The sequence below is a fragment of the Chanodichthys erythropterus genome, chromosome 4 (genome assembly GCF_024489055.1).
Source record: "Chanodichthys erythropterus isolate Z2021 chromosome 4, ASM2448905v1, whole genome shotgun sequence".
Taxonomy (NCBI): Eukaryota; Metazoa; Chordata; class Actinopteri; order Cypriniformes; family Xenocyprididae; genus Chanodichthys; species Chanodichthys erythropterus.
In genome coordinates, this window is record NC_090224.1 from 21,987,946 (window position 1) to 22,004,216 (window position 16,271).

Consider the following 16,271-nt stretch of genomic DNA (forward strand, 5'->3'; position numbering starts at 1 on the left):
TGATCAGTATTTGGAGACTTCAATGTGAATATCTTTGATGCACGCATGTGAAAGCAGAATTAAAGCTCTGGAAAAGTCGATAAGAGTGTTTCACTTCCCAGTGGCTCAAGCCCGCAGCGTCACGCTGGTCTGCACTGGGGTTTCACTAACAATCATCTGCTCAGCACACAGTTGGCCTGACACACGCGTGCTGCTCTGCCCACAGGTGCTGGGATGAGTGGGGGCGTCCCTCCTCGAGACTCTGGCCCCTCAGCGTCCCCCGAGATTGATCATTCAAGGACAGGACAGAGGAATGTTTACATCTGTGCGTATGAGTGCATGTACATCAGCGAGTGCATGGGGAATTGAAGGGGATTTTTCTGACATTCTCACAATCTCCAATGTGTACAACCGTCAGCAATGCACGAGTGTGGTAAGAGCACGACAACATCAGCCGAGCGCAATAAGAGCTTCACATCACATATATCTGCATTCAGTTCCAATTTAATCCAATATTTTTATGTTTTTATATCAGCATATGCAAATATGAAACACATCTCGTTCTATTTCCTCTCATATCCCAGATTTTCATATGAGGTTCTGTTTAGGTAACTTATAGTTTAATAACTCGTCATTTGTGGGGAAAGTGGTTAATAGATTCAGATTGTACTGCAATCTGTATAAAACATATTAAAGTGTAATGCCTGTGTGTTGTGCATTCTGATGTCTTTGCAGAGTTATTTGATTATAGTTATTTCAGTAACATTTTTTTTACCAATAACCACCTGATGTTGAGTTTAAACACCATTGCACATCCAATGCATTCATTATATGAAGTCTGATACTCCTGTGATTTGCTTTTATTGTGTTTAATCTGGCCTAATTCAAGGCCAAACCCTAAACTCAGCCCTGAGAACATCTGTCCAGGGTTCACAGGCCTTGGCTTCCTCTAACACACCATATTTGATTAGGACATTTACTGTTTCTTGCTTTTGGGACAAGGTGTTGAACTCTTTTAGCAACACTGGTTTTCCGGTTTTTCTTTCAGTTCAAATGAGAAAAGCCTGTGTGTGTTATTTTGGCATGTGTGAAAGAATATGGCAGCAGATGTTGCTGGATTTGAGGACAGAGGGGGGCAAAGGGCCCTGTTGCCGGGCAAAAATAATCGCATTTAGCAACACGACCTGTTGACATGACAAATGCTTGGTTTGCAGCGGCAGGTCACCTGGTTGAAGGGATAGTTCATGAAAAAAAAAAAAAAAAAATGAAAATTCTGTCATTATTTACTCACAAAAGAAGATATTTTGAAGAATATGGGTAACCAAACTAGCTACTAATTTTTTTCCATATATGAAAGTCAATGGGGCAAATACGCTGTTTGTTTACCCATATTCTTTAAAATATCTTTCATGTTCAGCAGAAGAAAGGGTTTGAGGGTGAGTAAATGATGACAGACTTTTCATTTTTGGGTGAACTGTCCCTTTAAGTGCACATGCACTGCTGTTTGTGCACTTTTTCAACCAGAAATCCCTGCAAAGGCTTGTTTGACCCACATAATTACACCAATAACGATACATATATGGTTTTAAAAATAGCACTGTCCACACAACAGATCACTTATTGAACGCTTTTTTTTTCCATCTGATGAAAGATAAAAACTTTGCCAGCCAATCAGAATCCATCCTGCTTCATAAGCGCGTGCATTTAAAGCGACAGACGACAAAACTGCAGCGCGCAAATCTAATAAATCACATTTCATGACTGTCCAAGTCAATCAAATCAAAATAACATAAAGCATCGTAACCAGTAGACTAGTCGTCATCTGAGAAAACATTCAGGTCTTTAGACTTTCTGAAAACAAACGCTGTGAAACTCATGATCAAGAGAAGCTGAAGAAAGTGGAGAGTGTTTCACTGATCCCACAAGTGAAATTGAACTTTCCCTGTTTTCAGATGAGGAAAGGAAAGTGCGACAAATCTCACAAGACAATGAATCTCTATCTTATGTTTTGTAACTTTCTAACAGGAGTTTTTCACAGATGTGTGTGTGTGTGCGTGTGTGTGTGTGTGTGTGAGAAAGTCAGAATGAAAGACGCAGAAAAGGCAGAAAGGAAGGGTTTTTACTTTGCTTTTTAAAGGTTTTGAAGGAGCAAAATAAGCTATAAAAGCAGATAATGCGGGCAGAGAGTCAAAACTGATTCAAAATAAAGAGAATCAGAACAACTGTTTATCATTTATAATAAATGTGTCATCCATGTGTTTTAGGGGGGAAAAGCATGAATGTTAAAAGGGTTTAAAAAGCATCATTCTGTTTCAGAAATTCTGTTTTTTCATTAATAAACACATAAATGAATAGTTTTATAGTGGTGGGTTTACATTTTTTTTTTTTTTTACTTTTTTTAAAAAATTTAAAAGTGATGGATTTACTCATTTTTAAAATTGTATTTATTTTTATAATGAATAAATAAATAACATTTAAAAATGGGAAAATCTATCACTTTTAAATAATTTATTTTTATAAAAATAAATGAATGAATTAATTAATGGATTGATTTAAAATTGTATTTATTTTTATAATGAATAAAATTAAAAAATGGGTAAAATCATCACTTTTAAACAATTTATTTTTTAAATAGAAAAGAATTGATGGATTTACCCATTTTTAAATTGTATTTATTTTATAAACAAATAAAATAAAAATAAATAAATAATAAAATAATAAATAAAATCATTACTTTTAAACCATAAATGATTTACTAATTTTAACATTTTATTTTTATAAATAAAAAAATAAATAAATGGTTTAAAAGTGATGAATTTCCCTTTTTAATGTTATTTTTTATAATAAATAAATAAAGGTTTAAAATTTACACACACACACATATATATATATAAATATTTAATCCAATTAAACTATATTTTATGTTTTTAGTTTTATTTTTGACACAACATCAGGTTTTAGTCCAAATGGTTGCCGGTAAATGACAAACATTGAACTTCTTGCAGGGTTAAGATGTGAAATGAATAAAATATGTTCAGAAATACACATTTAAGCCAATGATGCCAGTTTCATATAGTGTCACAACATCAATCGAAACAAAGCCGTTCTCATGGGTGTGTGTGTGTGTAAGCGCTCATCTGTTTTTATGCATCTGTATATATGATGAAGGGTTGTATGTATTTATATCTGAATTTGTGATAATTATCTGGTGGATGTTTCTCTGATATTCATGTCAATCTTTCAGAACTTTCATCTTTTCTCACTGGCGGCAACCCAAAATGAACAAGACGTCATGTTAGACGTGTTTTCAACAGAAGAAATCAAAGACTCTGTTCATCATAGACATCCAGAATGCACTGCAACAAAAAAAAAAACAATATGACAGACAGAAACACAAGAGATGTTGGTTATAAATACTTAAAATTAATCAAATGTTCAATGTAATTTAAATGAGCTGTTTTACCCTGTGCATGAGGTTTTTAACAACTTTATTGAAATGAAGTTGGGTTTCTTCCATTTCAACAGACAGCAAGAGTTTAACTGTGTAAATAAATCAATTTTCACATCCATATGCAACATGTTTATGATTTAACGTGACAATCAGGAGCTGCATGAAGTCTTATAAAAGAAATTAATTCTATCAACATTGAAATGATTAAATAAAGACATTTTAAACATGACAAATGTGTCAAATATCGTATGATAACCCGTTTCTCACTCATATATTAAATGACTGATATTTGTACCTTGAAGAACAATCTCTTTGTATGAGTAACAGTTTATTTTTATTATTCCTCAGAAGTCTCTTTGGGGGGGAAAAGCACCTTTCAAATGACAGTGCACAAAACATTTCATCTAAAATGACAGATCATTTTTTACATTTCTGCATTTAGGCACCATTAATTCACACCATCATTTTTTTTCACTTGTCTGCGGAAAGATGCATTTAGATGAAACTCATGAAAACATTTCAAGGTCAAATCAAATAAGAAAACGGACTTTGGGGTGAAAACATGATGTGAGATTCATTTTAATTTCATGACTTAACAGTTTTGTAAGAGTTTCGTGCTGAACAGATGAGTTAAGATGAGTTAAACAGGTGGTTAGTTTGTAGACGGGATTCATTTGAATATCCGGCAGTCGACCACAAATGTAACAGATTTCTGGGAAAACGTTTGCATTTTCGTGAGTCGTGAATTAAATTAAATTAAATTAAATTTAATTTAATAAAATTTAATTACATTTAATGTTATTCATTTAATCATTTAATATTTAATTTATTTTAATTTATTTTGATTTAATTTGTTTAATTTAATAATAAAAATCCACAGTATTTGCATTTTGAGTCATGAATAAAATAAAATAAAAGAATAAAAAAGTTCAAATTAAATTAAATAAAACATTTAATGAAATTAAAATAAATTAAAATAAAATTATAAAAAATAACGTAACATTAAATAAAATTAAAATGAATAAAAAATTAAATCAAAATAAATTATTGAACTAAAAAAATAAAAAATACATTTTATTTAAAATTCAATTAAATTACATTAAAATAAAAAATAACAACATTAAATTAAATAATCCACAGTCTAAGCTGTTAATTATATTTCCACCAATTCTGCTTGTATTTACTGTACAGTATATGAATTTCTGAATTGAATAGTTTCTTATAGAACTTGTTGATCTGTAGATTCTCATATAACAATAATTGTATTTGCAAGTGATAAAATAAAATATCAAGCACGTTGCTAATTTAAATGAGTCAAACTTGTTTAGATCAAGTGTTTTATCATTTCAAACTGTTGCAATGTCTTTTTTTGTTAAATGTTTTGTTTATAAAGTGTGTTCAATCATATTTTTTGCAATAAATGCCACTTGTTTTAATATTTCACATCAATGCATTTTATAATGCAATGACATTCAGACATTTTTAAGTGTCTGAGCACCTTTAAGGCTCCTGTATATTCATTCATGAATGTAAAATTGATCTGTTCAGCTTGTGAATGAGCATTAATGATGTCTGATTGATTGGATTCCCACATATATACAAGAAAAGACATTGCATGAGACCCTATAAAGCTTCTAAATAATTCTTCAATTCTTTGCGCCCAAAAGGAGCAGATAAAAGTGTTGTTATTGTGTGTGTGTTGCTGAGTAATTGTGGTCCCAGAGGACTCGTGTTCACGTCCAGTCATAACACAAGGACCACGAACACTCACAGGTGCACATCGCCACCAAAACTGCTCCGTCATTTAACACGGAGGGGAATTTGTGGCTTTAAACTGCTGCTGTCATGTCACGTCTGTGATATTAATAAAATACCTTCAATGGAACAGTGACAAATATAGTAAAACCTGCACAAATTGACTCAATAGTGACATAAAGTGGGCGAATTAATGTTATTTCACATTCAATAATGCAAAAAATTTGGGGTTAAACTATAATAGTGCCACAAATAATGTTGTTTTCCAGCACAAATATCTAAACATTCTTAAATCAAGATGCATTTAATGGAGAAGCAAAACGACTGAAGATATTAAATCTGGTTTTAAGCACTATTTCTGATACACTTTTCAGTCATTTTGCTTTTCAAGTATCTTGATTTAAAAATGTTCATAGTAAAAAAAAAAAAAAAGATTTGCAGTGTGAACTTTCATGACTTTGAGATTGACATCTGTTGGAGAATGGTGATGCTCCACCCATGAATAGGCAAATAATTGAATCTCAAAACTGAACTACATGAGTTATCAAAACCAAAATCTGCCCAGCCTCAGCTGAACACATCAGCCACTATCACAGCTTACAATAATACAGCATTACTGCACTATTTAGTACATATTCCCACTTTTTGACTTGCACAGCTGGATCAAACAGAGGATGTCGGGAAGCTCCGGGAACGGAAAACTGCGTCAGTGGCTGATCGAACAGGTGGACACTGGGAAATATCCCGGGTTAGTGTGGGAGGATCGAGAGCGAACCACCTTCCGCATCCCGTGGAAACACGCAGGGAAGCAGGACTATAACAGAGACGAGGACGCGGCGCTCTTCAAGGTGATGAAAGTCACTATATGAGTAACACTGCACAGTGTACACAATAATCAATATTAATCAATAATAACTGCATTTGCAAGCAACAAAATAATAAAATATGAAGTACATGTTGCTATTAACACTTATAAATGTGTGTTTAAGTCTTTTTTAATCAAATGTTTTAATTGTAAAGTGTATTTGTGCTTTTTTTTCTTGTTTTGATATTTTACATCAATGCATTTGACATTCAGCCACTTTTAAATGTGCAGTGTGTAAATTTTATTGACAGAAATGCAATATAATATACATAACTATGTTTTCTGTGGGGTGTAAAGACCTTATATAATGAACCATTATGTTTTTATTACCTTTGAATAAGCCATTTCTATCTACATACAACACGGGTCCACTTACATGTTAAGTCACCATTTTGTGCCGGCGTGTTTCTACAGTAGCCCTAAATGGACAAACGCGTTTGCTTGACTCACTACTTCTCTGCTGTCTCAGCGACATCTTTGCTTCTCTATATTGCAATTTGCAATCTCACCGCAAAAATTTACACACTGCATCTTTAAGTGTCTTTAGAGCTGCTGTATATATTCATACATGAATGTAAATTATTATATAACAGCTTGTAAATGAGTGTTAGTGACGTCTGGTTTATTGGATCAGGCCTGGGCTTTGTTTAAGGGGAAGTATCGTGAGGGAATAGATAAACCGGATCCTCCCACCTGGAAAACGCGTCTCAGGTGCGCGCTGAACAAGAGCAGCGACTTTGAGGAGCTCGTGGGCCGAAGTCAGCTGGACGTATCAGAGCCGTTTAAAGTTTACCGGGTTATTCCTGAGGGAACCAAAAGAGGTAAACACTCACATACAAGCATGAACATATTTGGGTCTCTAATATGTCCCATATAGACACACTCACATAAATATTACATTTAAATAGCCTTTGGTATTCGATATTCGACATAAAATAATAACAAAGCATGCTATTAGGGTTGTCAAAATTAACGGAACAATTTTAAAAAAAAAAATGTCACTCACCCGAAACGCGTGCACAGGCCCGGGTATTCTTCACTGTCCGCGTCCGGATGCATCTTGGATGTGTCCGCATCCGCACAGCTTTCAAAGTACACTCAACCGCTGTGATGAATGCGGATGGCGGTTCTACACATGCGCAGTACTACTGACTATATGGGTTGCCAGGTTTTCACAACAAAACCTGCCCAATTGCTACTCAAAACTAGCCCAATAAAAATCGCGTTCTGGGGGGAAAAATCTGCATTTTTGGCAAGGTTCACCTGGTAAAATTCGCATTCCAGGGGCTAAATATCATGTTATTTGGGGTCATTTCAACCTGCGGACATGAAAATCAATCTGCGGCAACAGTGTAAAAGTAGTCCACTTATGCTGGAAAACTACTATTTACTATTTTGTTCCCTCAATTTACTAAAACGCACACACAAATTAGTAAATCGAGGGAACGAATTAGTAAATCATGCGCACTAATTAGTAAATCGAGGCGACGAATTAGTAAATCAAAGGAACAAATTAGTAAATTATGCGCATGAATTAGTAAATCGAGGGAACAAATTAGTAAATCGAGGGAACAAATTAGTAAAATCGAGGGAACAAATTAGTAAATCGAGGGAACGAATTAGTAAATCATGCGCTCAAATTAGTAAATCGAGGGAACGAATTAGTAAATCATGTGCACGAATTAGTAAATCGAGGGAACGAATTAGTAAATCATGCGCACAAATTAGTAAATCGAGGGAACGAATTAGTAAATCGAGGGAACGAATTAGTAAATCGAGGGAACGAATTAGTAAATCGAGGGAACGAATTAGTAAATCGAGGGAACGAATTAGTAAATCATGCACACGAATTAGTAAATCGAGGGAACGAATTAGTAAATCGAGGGAACGAATTAGTAAATCATGCATACGAATTAGTAAATCATGTGCACAAATTAGTAAATCGAGGGAACGAATTAGTAAATCATGCGCACAAATTAGTAAATCGAGGGAACGAATTAGTAAATCATGCGCACAAATTAGTAAATCGAGGCGACGAATTAGTAAATCATGTGCACAAATTAGTAAATCGAGGGAACGAATTAGTAAATCATGTGCACGAATTAGTAAATCGAGGGAACGAATTAGTAAATCATGCGCACAAATTAGTAAATCGAGGGAACGAATTAGTAAATCGAGGGAACGAATTAGTAAATCGAGGGAACGAATTAGTAAATCGAGGGAACGAATGAGTAAATCGAGGGAACGAATTAGTAAATCAAGGGAACAAATTAGTAAATCATGCGCTCGAATTAGTAAATCAAGGGAACAAATTAGTAAATTATGTGCATGAATTAGTAAATCAAAGCAACAAATTAGTAAATTGTACACATGAATTAGTACATCGAGGGAACAAATTAGTAAATCATGTGCACAAATTAGTAAATCGAGGGAACGAATTAGTAAATCAAAGGAACAAATTAGTAAATTATGCGCATGAATTAGTAAATCGAGGGAACAAATTAGTAAATCAAAGGAACAAATTAGTAAATCATGCGCACAAATTAGTAAATTGTGCGCACAAATTAGTAAATTGTGCGCACAAATTAGTAAATCGAAGGAACAATTAGTAAATCGAAGGAACAAATTAGTAAATTATGTGCATGAATTAGTAAATCAAAGCAACAAATTAGTAAATTGTACACATGAATTAGTACATCGAGGGAACAAATTAGTAAATCATGTGCACAAATTAGTAAATCGAGGGAACGAATTAGTAAATCAAAGGAACAAATTAGTAAATTATGCGCATGAATTAGTAAATCGAGGGAACAAATTAGTAAATCAAAGGAACAAATTAGTAAATCATGCGCACAAATTAGTAAATTGTGCGCACAAATTAGTAAATTGTGCGCACAAATTAGTAAATTGTGCGCACAAATTAGTAAATCGAAGGAACAATTAGTAAATCGAAGGAACAAATTAGTAAATTGTGCACATGAATTAGTAAATCGAGGGAACAAATTAGTAAATCATGCGCACAAATTAGTAAATCGAGGGAACAAATTAGTAAATTGTGCGCACAAATTAGTAAATCGAAGGAACAAATTTGTAAATCATGTGCACGAATTAGTAAATCGAGGGAACAATTAGTAAATCAAAGGAACAAATTAGTAAATTATGCGCACAAATTAGTAAATCGAGGGAACGAATTAGTAAATCAAAGGAACAAATTAGTAAATTATGCGCACAAATTAGTAAATCGAGGGAACAATTAGTAAATCGAAGGAACAAATTAGTAAATTGTGCACATGAATTAGTAAATCGAGGGAACGAATTAGTAAATTGTGCGCACAAATTAGTAAATCGAAGGAACAAATTAATAAATTGTGCACATGAATTAGTAAATCGAGGGAACGAATTAGTAAATCATGTGCACACAAATTAGTAAATCGAAGGATCAAATTAGTAAATCATGTGCACATGAATTAGTAAATCGAGGGGAACAAATTAGTAAATCATGCGCACAAATTAGTAAATCGAGGGAACAAATTAGTAAATTGTGCGCACAAATTAGTAAATCGAAGGAACAAATTTGTAAATCATGTGCACGAATTAGTAAATCGAGGGAACAATTAGTAAATCAAAGGAACAAATTAGTAAATTATGCGCACAAATTAGTAAATCGAGGGAACGAATTAGTAAATCAAAGGAACAAATTAGTAAATTATGCGCACAAATTAGTAAACCGAGGGAACAATTAGTAAATCGAAGGAACAAATTAGTAAATTGTGCACATGAATTAGTAAATCGAGGGAACGAATTAGTAAATTGTGCGCACAAATTAGTAAATCGAAGGAACAAATTAATAAATTGTGCACATGAATTAGTAAATCGAGGGAACGAATTAGTAAATCATGTGCACACAAATTAGTAAATCGAAGGATCAAATTAGTAAATCATGTGCACATGAATTAGTAAATCGAGGGGAACAAATTAGTAAATCATGCGCACAAATTAGTAAATCGAGGGAACGAATTAGTAAATCAAAGGAACAAATTAGTAAATCATGCGCACAAATTGGTAAATCGAGGGAACAAATTAGTAAATCGTGCACACGATTAAATTTTTATCACCAATCTCATGTTAATCTTGAGTACCTATAGAGTAGTATAGCATCTTTCATATCTCAGAAAAGTCTTTAGTTTTATCATATTTATAAAAGATACATACACTGTACCGAGTCTTTCCGAAAACAGCTGAGCTCCTGGAGGCGTGCCGTGTGAGCGAAGCTAAAGAGTGACAAGCTGATATCACGAGCATGTGCAGCTTTTGTGTAGCGATTGTCTGCAAGCTATCAATGGTCAGCTAAACAGAACTGGGCCTTGTTTATGAAACCATAAGCGCTGATCCTGAGGGCTATTCTCCAGATATTCTCCATTCATTTTAACCAATAAAAAGGTGATTTCAACTATCAGTTTCTATGGCTATTTTACAAACAAATATCGAGAGCGCATCACAGAAATACTCTGTCATACGTCCATCTCATGTTTTGAAACTGAAATGTTTAGCATGAGAATCGAACTCTTTAACAGTGTAAATAAGTCAGAATGCATGAAATAGCATTATATATTTAATGTTAATCAAAGAACAAAAGACCAAGAGAAAATCACTCACAGCTCTTGTCTGAATAACTTTTGTAGCTTTAATAAGGATACATCTATATATTTTGGCAGAGCAGGTAAAAATTTTAATTAAAATTGTAATCAATCATGATTAATTACAGAAAAATTTGCAATTAATCAATTAATTAGTTGATTTGTTTAATGCATAATGCATATATATATATATATATATATATATATATATATATATATAATTTCTAAAAATGTATATATATATATTTGTTATTAAAAATTTAAACGAAATAGATAAATATAAAAAATATATAGAAATATGTACATTAAAATACAAATTAATAAAAAAAAAGAAGAAAAGAAATTCAATTGAATTGAAACTAATTTCTCCTCCATTTCAGGACCAAAATCATATGAGAAAGTTTCCACAACCTCAGGTCATCTTAACTACCCGTTTTATCCATCATATCAGCCTGCGGAGAGTCAGGTAACACAAGCGTAAACAAGTTTCTTGCAGACTACAACTGCTAATGATCATATGAATGAGAGATGAAAATGATTCAAAGACGGTACTGATATGTTTCTATGGCTGTCTCTCTGTTCAGGTGTGTAACTTCCTGTCTGCTGCAGACCGTAGCTGGAGGGACTTCCTGTGTGAGCAGAACTCGCTATCAGACGTCCACTTCAGCCAGAACTCACGCTGGGACGCTGGTATTTACTGTGTGTGTGTGTGTGTGTGTGTGGTCATGTGTTTGTTAAATATATTGTCATATAAAGTGAAGAGAATGTGTGTGTGTGTGTGTGTGTGTGTGTGTGTCCAGGGTACCAGATAAGTGGATCTTTCTACAGCTGTAACACATTTGACTCTCCTCCCTCACCGTTCACCCTGGAGACCAGCATGAGATCAGCAGAGGCCTTGGCACTGTCAGGTACACACTCCCTAGAAACATCTAACTACAAATGCAATGATCTCTTAATGATTGCAGCTCAATACTAAAGACGTTTTGACCAGTTTTGTCTCACCTGTGTCTCTGAATATCTTCCAGACACACGTCTGCAGGTGACGGTGTTCAGCGGTGAGACTCTGGTCGCAGACGTCACCGTCACGAGCGCCGAGGGCTGTCGACTGGCTCCTCATGACGACAACTGGAGCTACAGCGGCCAGGGCGGCCCGGAGCTGGTTCCTCTTCCTGGAGCGCTGGAGGGGGGCGTTCTGCTCTGGATGACGCCCGACGGCCTGTACGCCCGATGCTTCTGTCAGAGCCAGGTCTACTGCGACGGGACGCAATCAAACCTGAGCACCAAACTCTGTAAACTAGAGAGGGAGCAGACCAGCAAACTACTGGACACACAACTCTTCCTGACAGGTTAGAATGAGCAACGACAACCAGTAGAGGCTTTGCTATGTTTCACTCTGCTTGCACTGGAAAAAGATCCCCGCCTCTGCCATTAAGCCATGCGTACACACACACACACCAGGGTTGGAAATTAATGCGGCTTGGGACAAAAATGAATAAAAATGCTTTCAAAAACCAAGATATGGTGCAAAAAAAGTCTCTGCATAAATTCTTGTTTTTAATATTTATAAGCAGTATCACTCAAGCAAAAGTGCTGTTTTCCTAAATATCAGCACGTTTGCAAATGTGATATATTGATTTTATACAATTCAATAAATAAGTTAATAGGCTATTAGTATTGACTTACGTTTTAGACTTAATAATGTCTGTTTTTCCTCTATTTTGTCAAGAAAAATAGTTCCAAACAGTAGAGCCATTGCACGTCTTTGAGCAGCACAGTTTCAGTTTCTTTACTGAATGAATCCGCATTTTAAACAAATCGTTATAATGAATGACTCTGACTCATTCAGTCACTTCTGCTTTATCCCTGAATGAATCAGCTGTTTTGAATGAATCGTTCTAGTGAATGACTCCATGACTCACTCAGTCGCTTCTGTTTTGTCCCTGAATGAATCAGCCATTTTGAATGAATCCATGACTCCATGACTCAGTCACTTCTGCTTTATCCCTGAATCAGCTGTTTTGAATGAATCATTCTAGTGAATGACTCCATGACTCACCCAGTCACTTCTGCTTTGTCCCTGAATGAATCAGCCATTTTGAATGAATCGTTCTAGTGAATGACTCCATGACTCACTCAGTCACTTCTGCTTTGTCCCTGAATGAATCAGCCATTTTGAATGAATCCATGACTCACTCAGTCACTTCTGCTTTATCCCTGAATGAATCAGCCATTTTGAATGAATCATTCTAGTGAATGACTCCATGACTCACTCAGTCACTTCTAATTTGTCCCTGAATGAATCAGCCACTACCAGTAGAGGCTTTGCTATGTTTCACTCTGCTTGCACTGGAAAAAGATCCCCGCCTCTGCCATTAAGCCATGCGTACACACACACACACCAGGGTTGGAAATTAATGGGGCTTGGGGCAAAAATGAATAAAAATGCTTTCAAAAACCAAGATATGGTGCAAAAAAAGTCTCTGCATAAATTCTTGTTTTTAATATTTATAAGCAGTATCACTCAAGCAAAAGTGCTGTTTTCCTAAATATCAGCACGTTTGCAAATGTGATATGATTTTATACAACAATTCAATAAATAAGTTAATAGGCTATTAGTATTGACTTACGTTTTAGACTTAATAATGTCTGTTTTTCCTCTATTTTGTCAAGAAAAATAGTTCCAAACAGTAGAGCCATTGCACTTTATCCCTGAATGAATCAGCTGTTTTGAATGAATCGTTCTAGTGAATGACTCCATGACTCACTCAGTCGCTTCTGTTTTGTCCCTGAATGAATCAGCCATTTTGAATGAATCCATGACTCCATGACTCACTCAGTCACTTCTGCTTTATCCCTGAATGAATCAGCCATTTTGAATGAATCGTTCTAGTGAATGACTCACTCAGTCACTTCTGCCTTATCCCTGAATGAATCAGCTGTTTTGAATGAATCGTTCTAGTGAATGACTCAATGACTCATTCAGTCACTTCTGCTTTATCCCTGAATGAATCAGCTGTTTTGAATGAATCGTTCTAGTGAATGACTCCATGACTCACTCAGTCACTTCTACTTTGTCCCTGAATGAATCAGCCATTTTGAATGAATCGTTCTAGTGAATGACTCACTCAGTCACTTCTGCCTTATCCCTGAATGAATCAGCTGTTTTGAATGAATCGTTCTAGTGAATGACTCCATGACTCACTCAGACTCTTCTGCTTTATTCCTGAATGAATCAGCCATTTTGAATGAATCCATGACTCACTCAGTCACTTCTGCTTTATCCCTGAATGAATCAGCCATTTTGAATGAATCATTCTAGTGAATGACTCCATGACTCACTCAGTCACTTCTGCTTTATCCCTGAATGAATCAGCCATTTTGAATGAATCATTCTAGTGAATGACTCCATGACTCACTCAGTCACTTCTGCTTTATCCCTGAATGAATCAGCTGTTTTGAATGAATCATTCTAGTGAATGACTCCATGACTCACTCAGTCACTTCTGCTTTATCCCTGAATGAATCAGCCATTTTGAATGAATCCATGACTCCATGACTCACTCAGTCACTTCTGCTTTATCCCTGAATGAATCAGCCATTTTGAATGAATCATTCTAGTGAATGACTCCATGACTCACTCAGTCACTTCTGCTTTATCCCTGAATGAATCAGCTGTTTTGAATGAATCGTTCTAGTGAATGACTCAATGACTCATTTAGTCACTTCTGCTTTATCCCTGAATGAATCAGCCATTTTGAATGAATCGTTCTAGTGAATGACTCACTCAGTCACTTCTGCCTTATCCCTGAATGAATCAGCTGTTTTGAATGAATCATTCTAGTGAATGACTGAATGACTCACTCAGTCGCTTCTGTTTTGTCCCTGAATGAATCAGCCATTTTGAACGAATTGTTCTAATGAATAACTCGATGACTCATTCAGTCACTGCTACTTTGTCCCTAAATAAATCAGCAGTTTTGAATAAATCTTTTGAGTGAATGATTCAATGACTAACTTGTTAAGACAATGATTTGCCGCCACCTACTGGCCGTTTAAGTATAATTTAATTTTATCTGAGGGGCTAAGTGACAAAGACTGACCACTTTTCTGGTTAAACAGAGAATGCGTTTATAAATAGACTATTAAGAGCGAAATATGAAATAACAGTTAATATAACAGAGATAAAGTAATTGCTGTCGCATTGCATACACTGTTTTTGTCTGTCTTTTTCCTTTTGGGAAATTGCAATTGATTCAAGATTGTAAAGGCACATGAATTAAATGGACAAATCATTTATAATAAATACTACAATATTCCATAAAAAATAAAAATTGTCAATTTTGATTTCATTTAATGTTCTTTTAATGTTCTATTCACTCACTCAGAACTCCAGGGTTATTTCCTGCACGCACGTCCTCCTCCGCGTTTCCACGTGCAGCTGTTTTTTGAGTGCTGTGACCCCTCCGCAGACAAGAGACCCCTGACAGTTCAGGTAGTGACCTTTGACCTCTCCATCCACACTGATATGCAATGTTCATCTCCACACGACAAAACACAGCTCACTTCTCTTGTCCTGCAGGTGGAGCCATTGTTCGCCCGGCAGCTGCTGCTCCTCCTCCAGCAGGGCGGCGTGAATTACATGAGAAGCACCCATGAACTTTCACCTCTGACCCCTGAGCAGATTTACACCCATCAAGATTTCCCTGCCATCAACGGACAGCATGGCAACTTCATCCAAGAGTGACAAGACGTTTCTAGATTTTACTATGTATTGGCAAAGTAAAACATACCAATTTTTAATTAACAGTTAATAATATTAATAACCCCAAAACTACATATAGGTGAGCCACGTAGCAACTTAATGCATTAATACAAAGTGTGTCACAATATATATAAATTCAGCTTTCCATTACAGAAATAAATTATATTTTAAAGTATATTAATATAGAAAACCATAATTTTAAATTGTAATAATATTTCACAATATTATTGTTTTTTCTGTATTTATTATGAAATAAATGGAGCCTTAATGAGCATAAGACTTTTTTCAAAAACATTAAAAATAGTAATGTTTCCAAACTTTTGACTGGTAGTGTGTATATATACACACACACATTATATATATATATATATATAAAGGAAAAATTAAAAGTATTAATCTGAAAACATTAAGAAATATTTCAGTGGCTGTCTGATTAGTAATGTTTATATGTTTGTGCTTTGAATGTTATTTTTCTGCTTGCACTGTTTTAATGTTGTAAAACTGATTCAACAGCATCTCAGGGACAAAATCTGTTTAAAATGAATGTATGCGAATTAATATCCGCATATTGCTTATGGCACAGTATATACTGTGAAATAAAAGTATGTGAAACTATATATTATGCAATGATAAACATATCAGTAACACTTCACCATAACTTTACAATTAGTTACAAATGAACCAATGTATGTTAATAAACACTGTTTATTTTTGATTAGTTAATGCATTAACTTGTGTTTTTGTAACAGTACATTGTCACATTTCTTTATAGCATACAGTATGTCCTGTGCCCCTTTATGCAAGTAATATTATACATTTTTA

The 16,271-nt window shown here is 34.8% G+C and overlaps 1 protein-coding gene across 1 annotated transcript; it reads left to right on the forward strand.

Annotated features, from left to right (window-relative positions):
* The first annotated feature begins 290 nt into the window (after positions 1 to 290).
* On the forward strand, positions 291 to 16,258 carry irf4l (interferon regulatory factor 4 like). The gene is made up of 9 exons (XM_067384519.1): positions 291 to 412; positions 5,844 to 6,033; positions 6,685 to 6,871; positions 11,068 to 11,153; positions 11,272 to 11,377; positions 11,488 to 11,595; positions 11,713 to 12,033; positions 15,073 to 15,179; positions 15,267 to 16,258. Exons 1-9 carry the CDS (start codon positions 381 to 383, stop codon positions 15,429 to 15,431), a joined length of 1,302 nt encoding a protein of 433 aa, XP_067240620.1. The 5' UTR covers positions 291 to 380; the 3' UTR covers positions 15,432 to 16,258.
* Positions 16,259 to 16,271: the final 13 nt, after the last annotated feature.

What these genes read in the sequence shown, in the direction of transcription:
- irf4l (XM_067384519.1), top strand. Translation starts at nt 381, where the DNA reads ATGTGTACAACCGTCAGCAATGCACGAGTGTG. An exon ending in GAACTCACGCTGGGACGCTG is followed by an intron (nt 11,378 to 11,487) that starts GTATTTACTGTG and finishes GTGTGTGTCCAG; the next exon opens with GGTACCAGATAAGTGGATCT. An exon ending in CACACAACTCTTCCTGACAG is followed by an intron (nt 12,034 to 15,072) that starts GTTAGAATGAGC and finishes TCACTCACTCAG; the next exon opens with AACTCCAGGGTTATTTCCTG.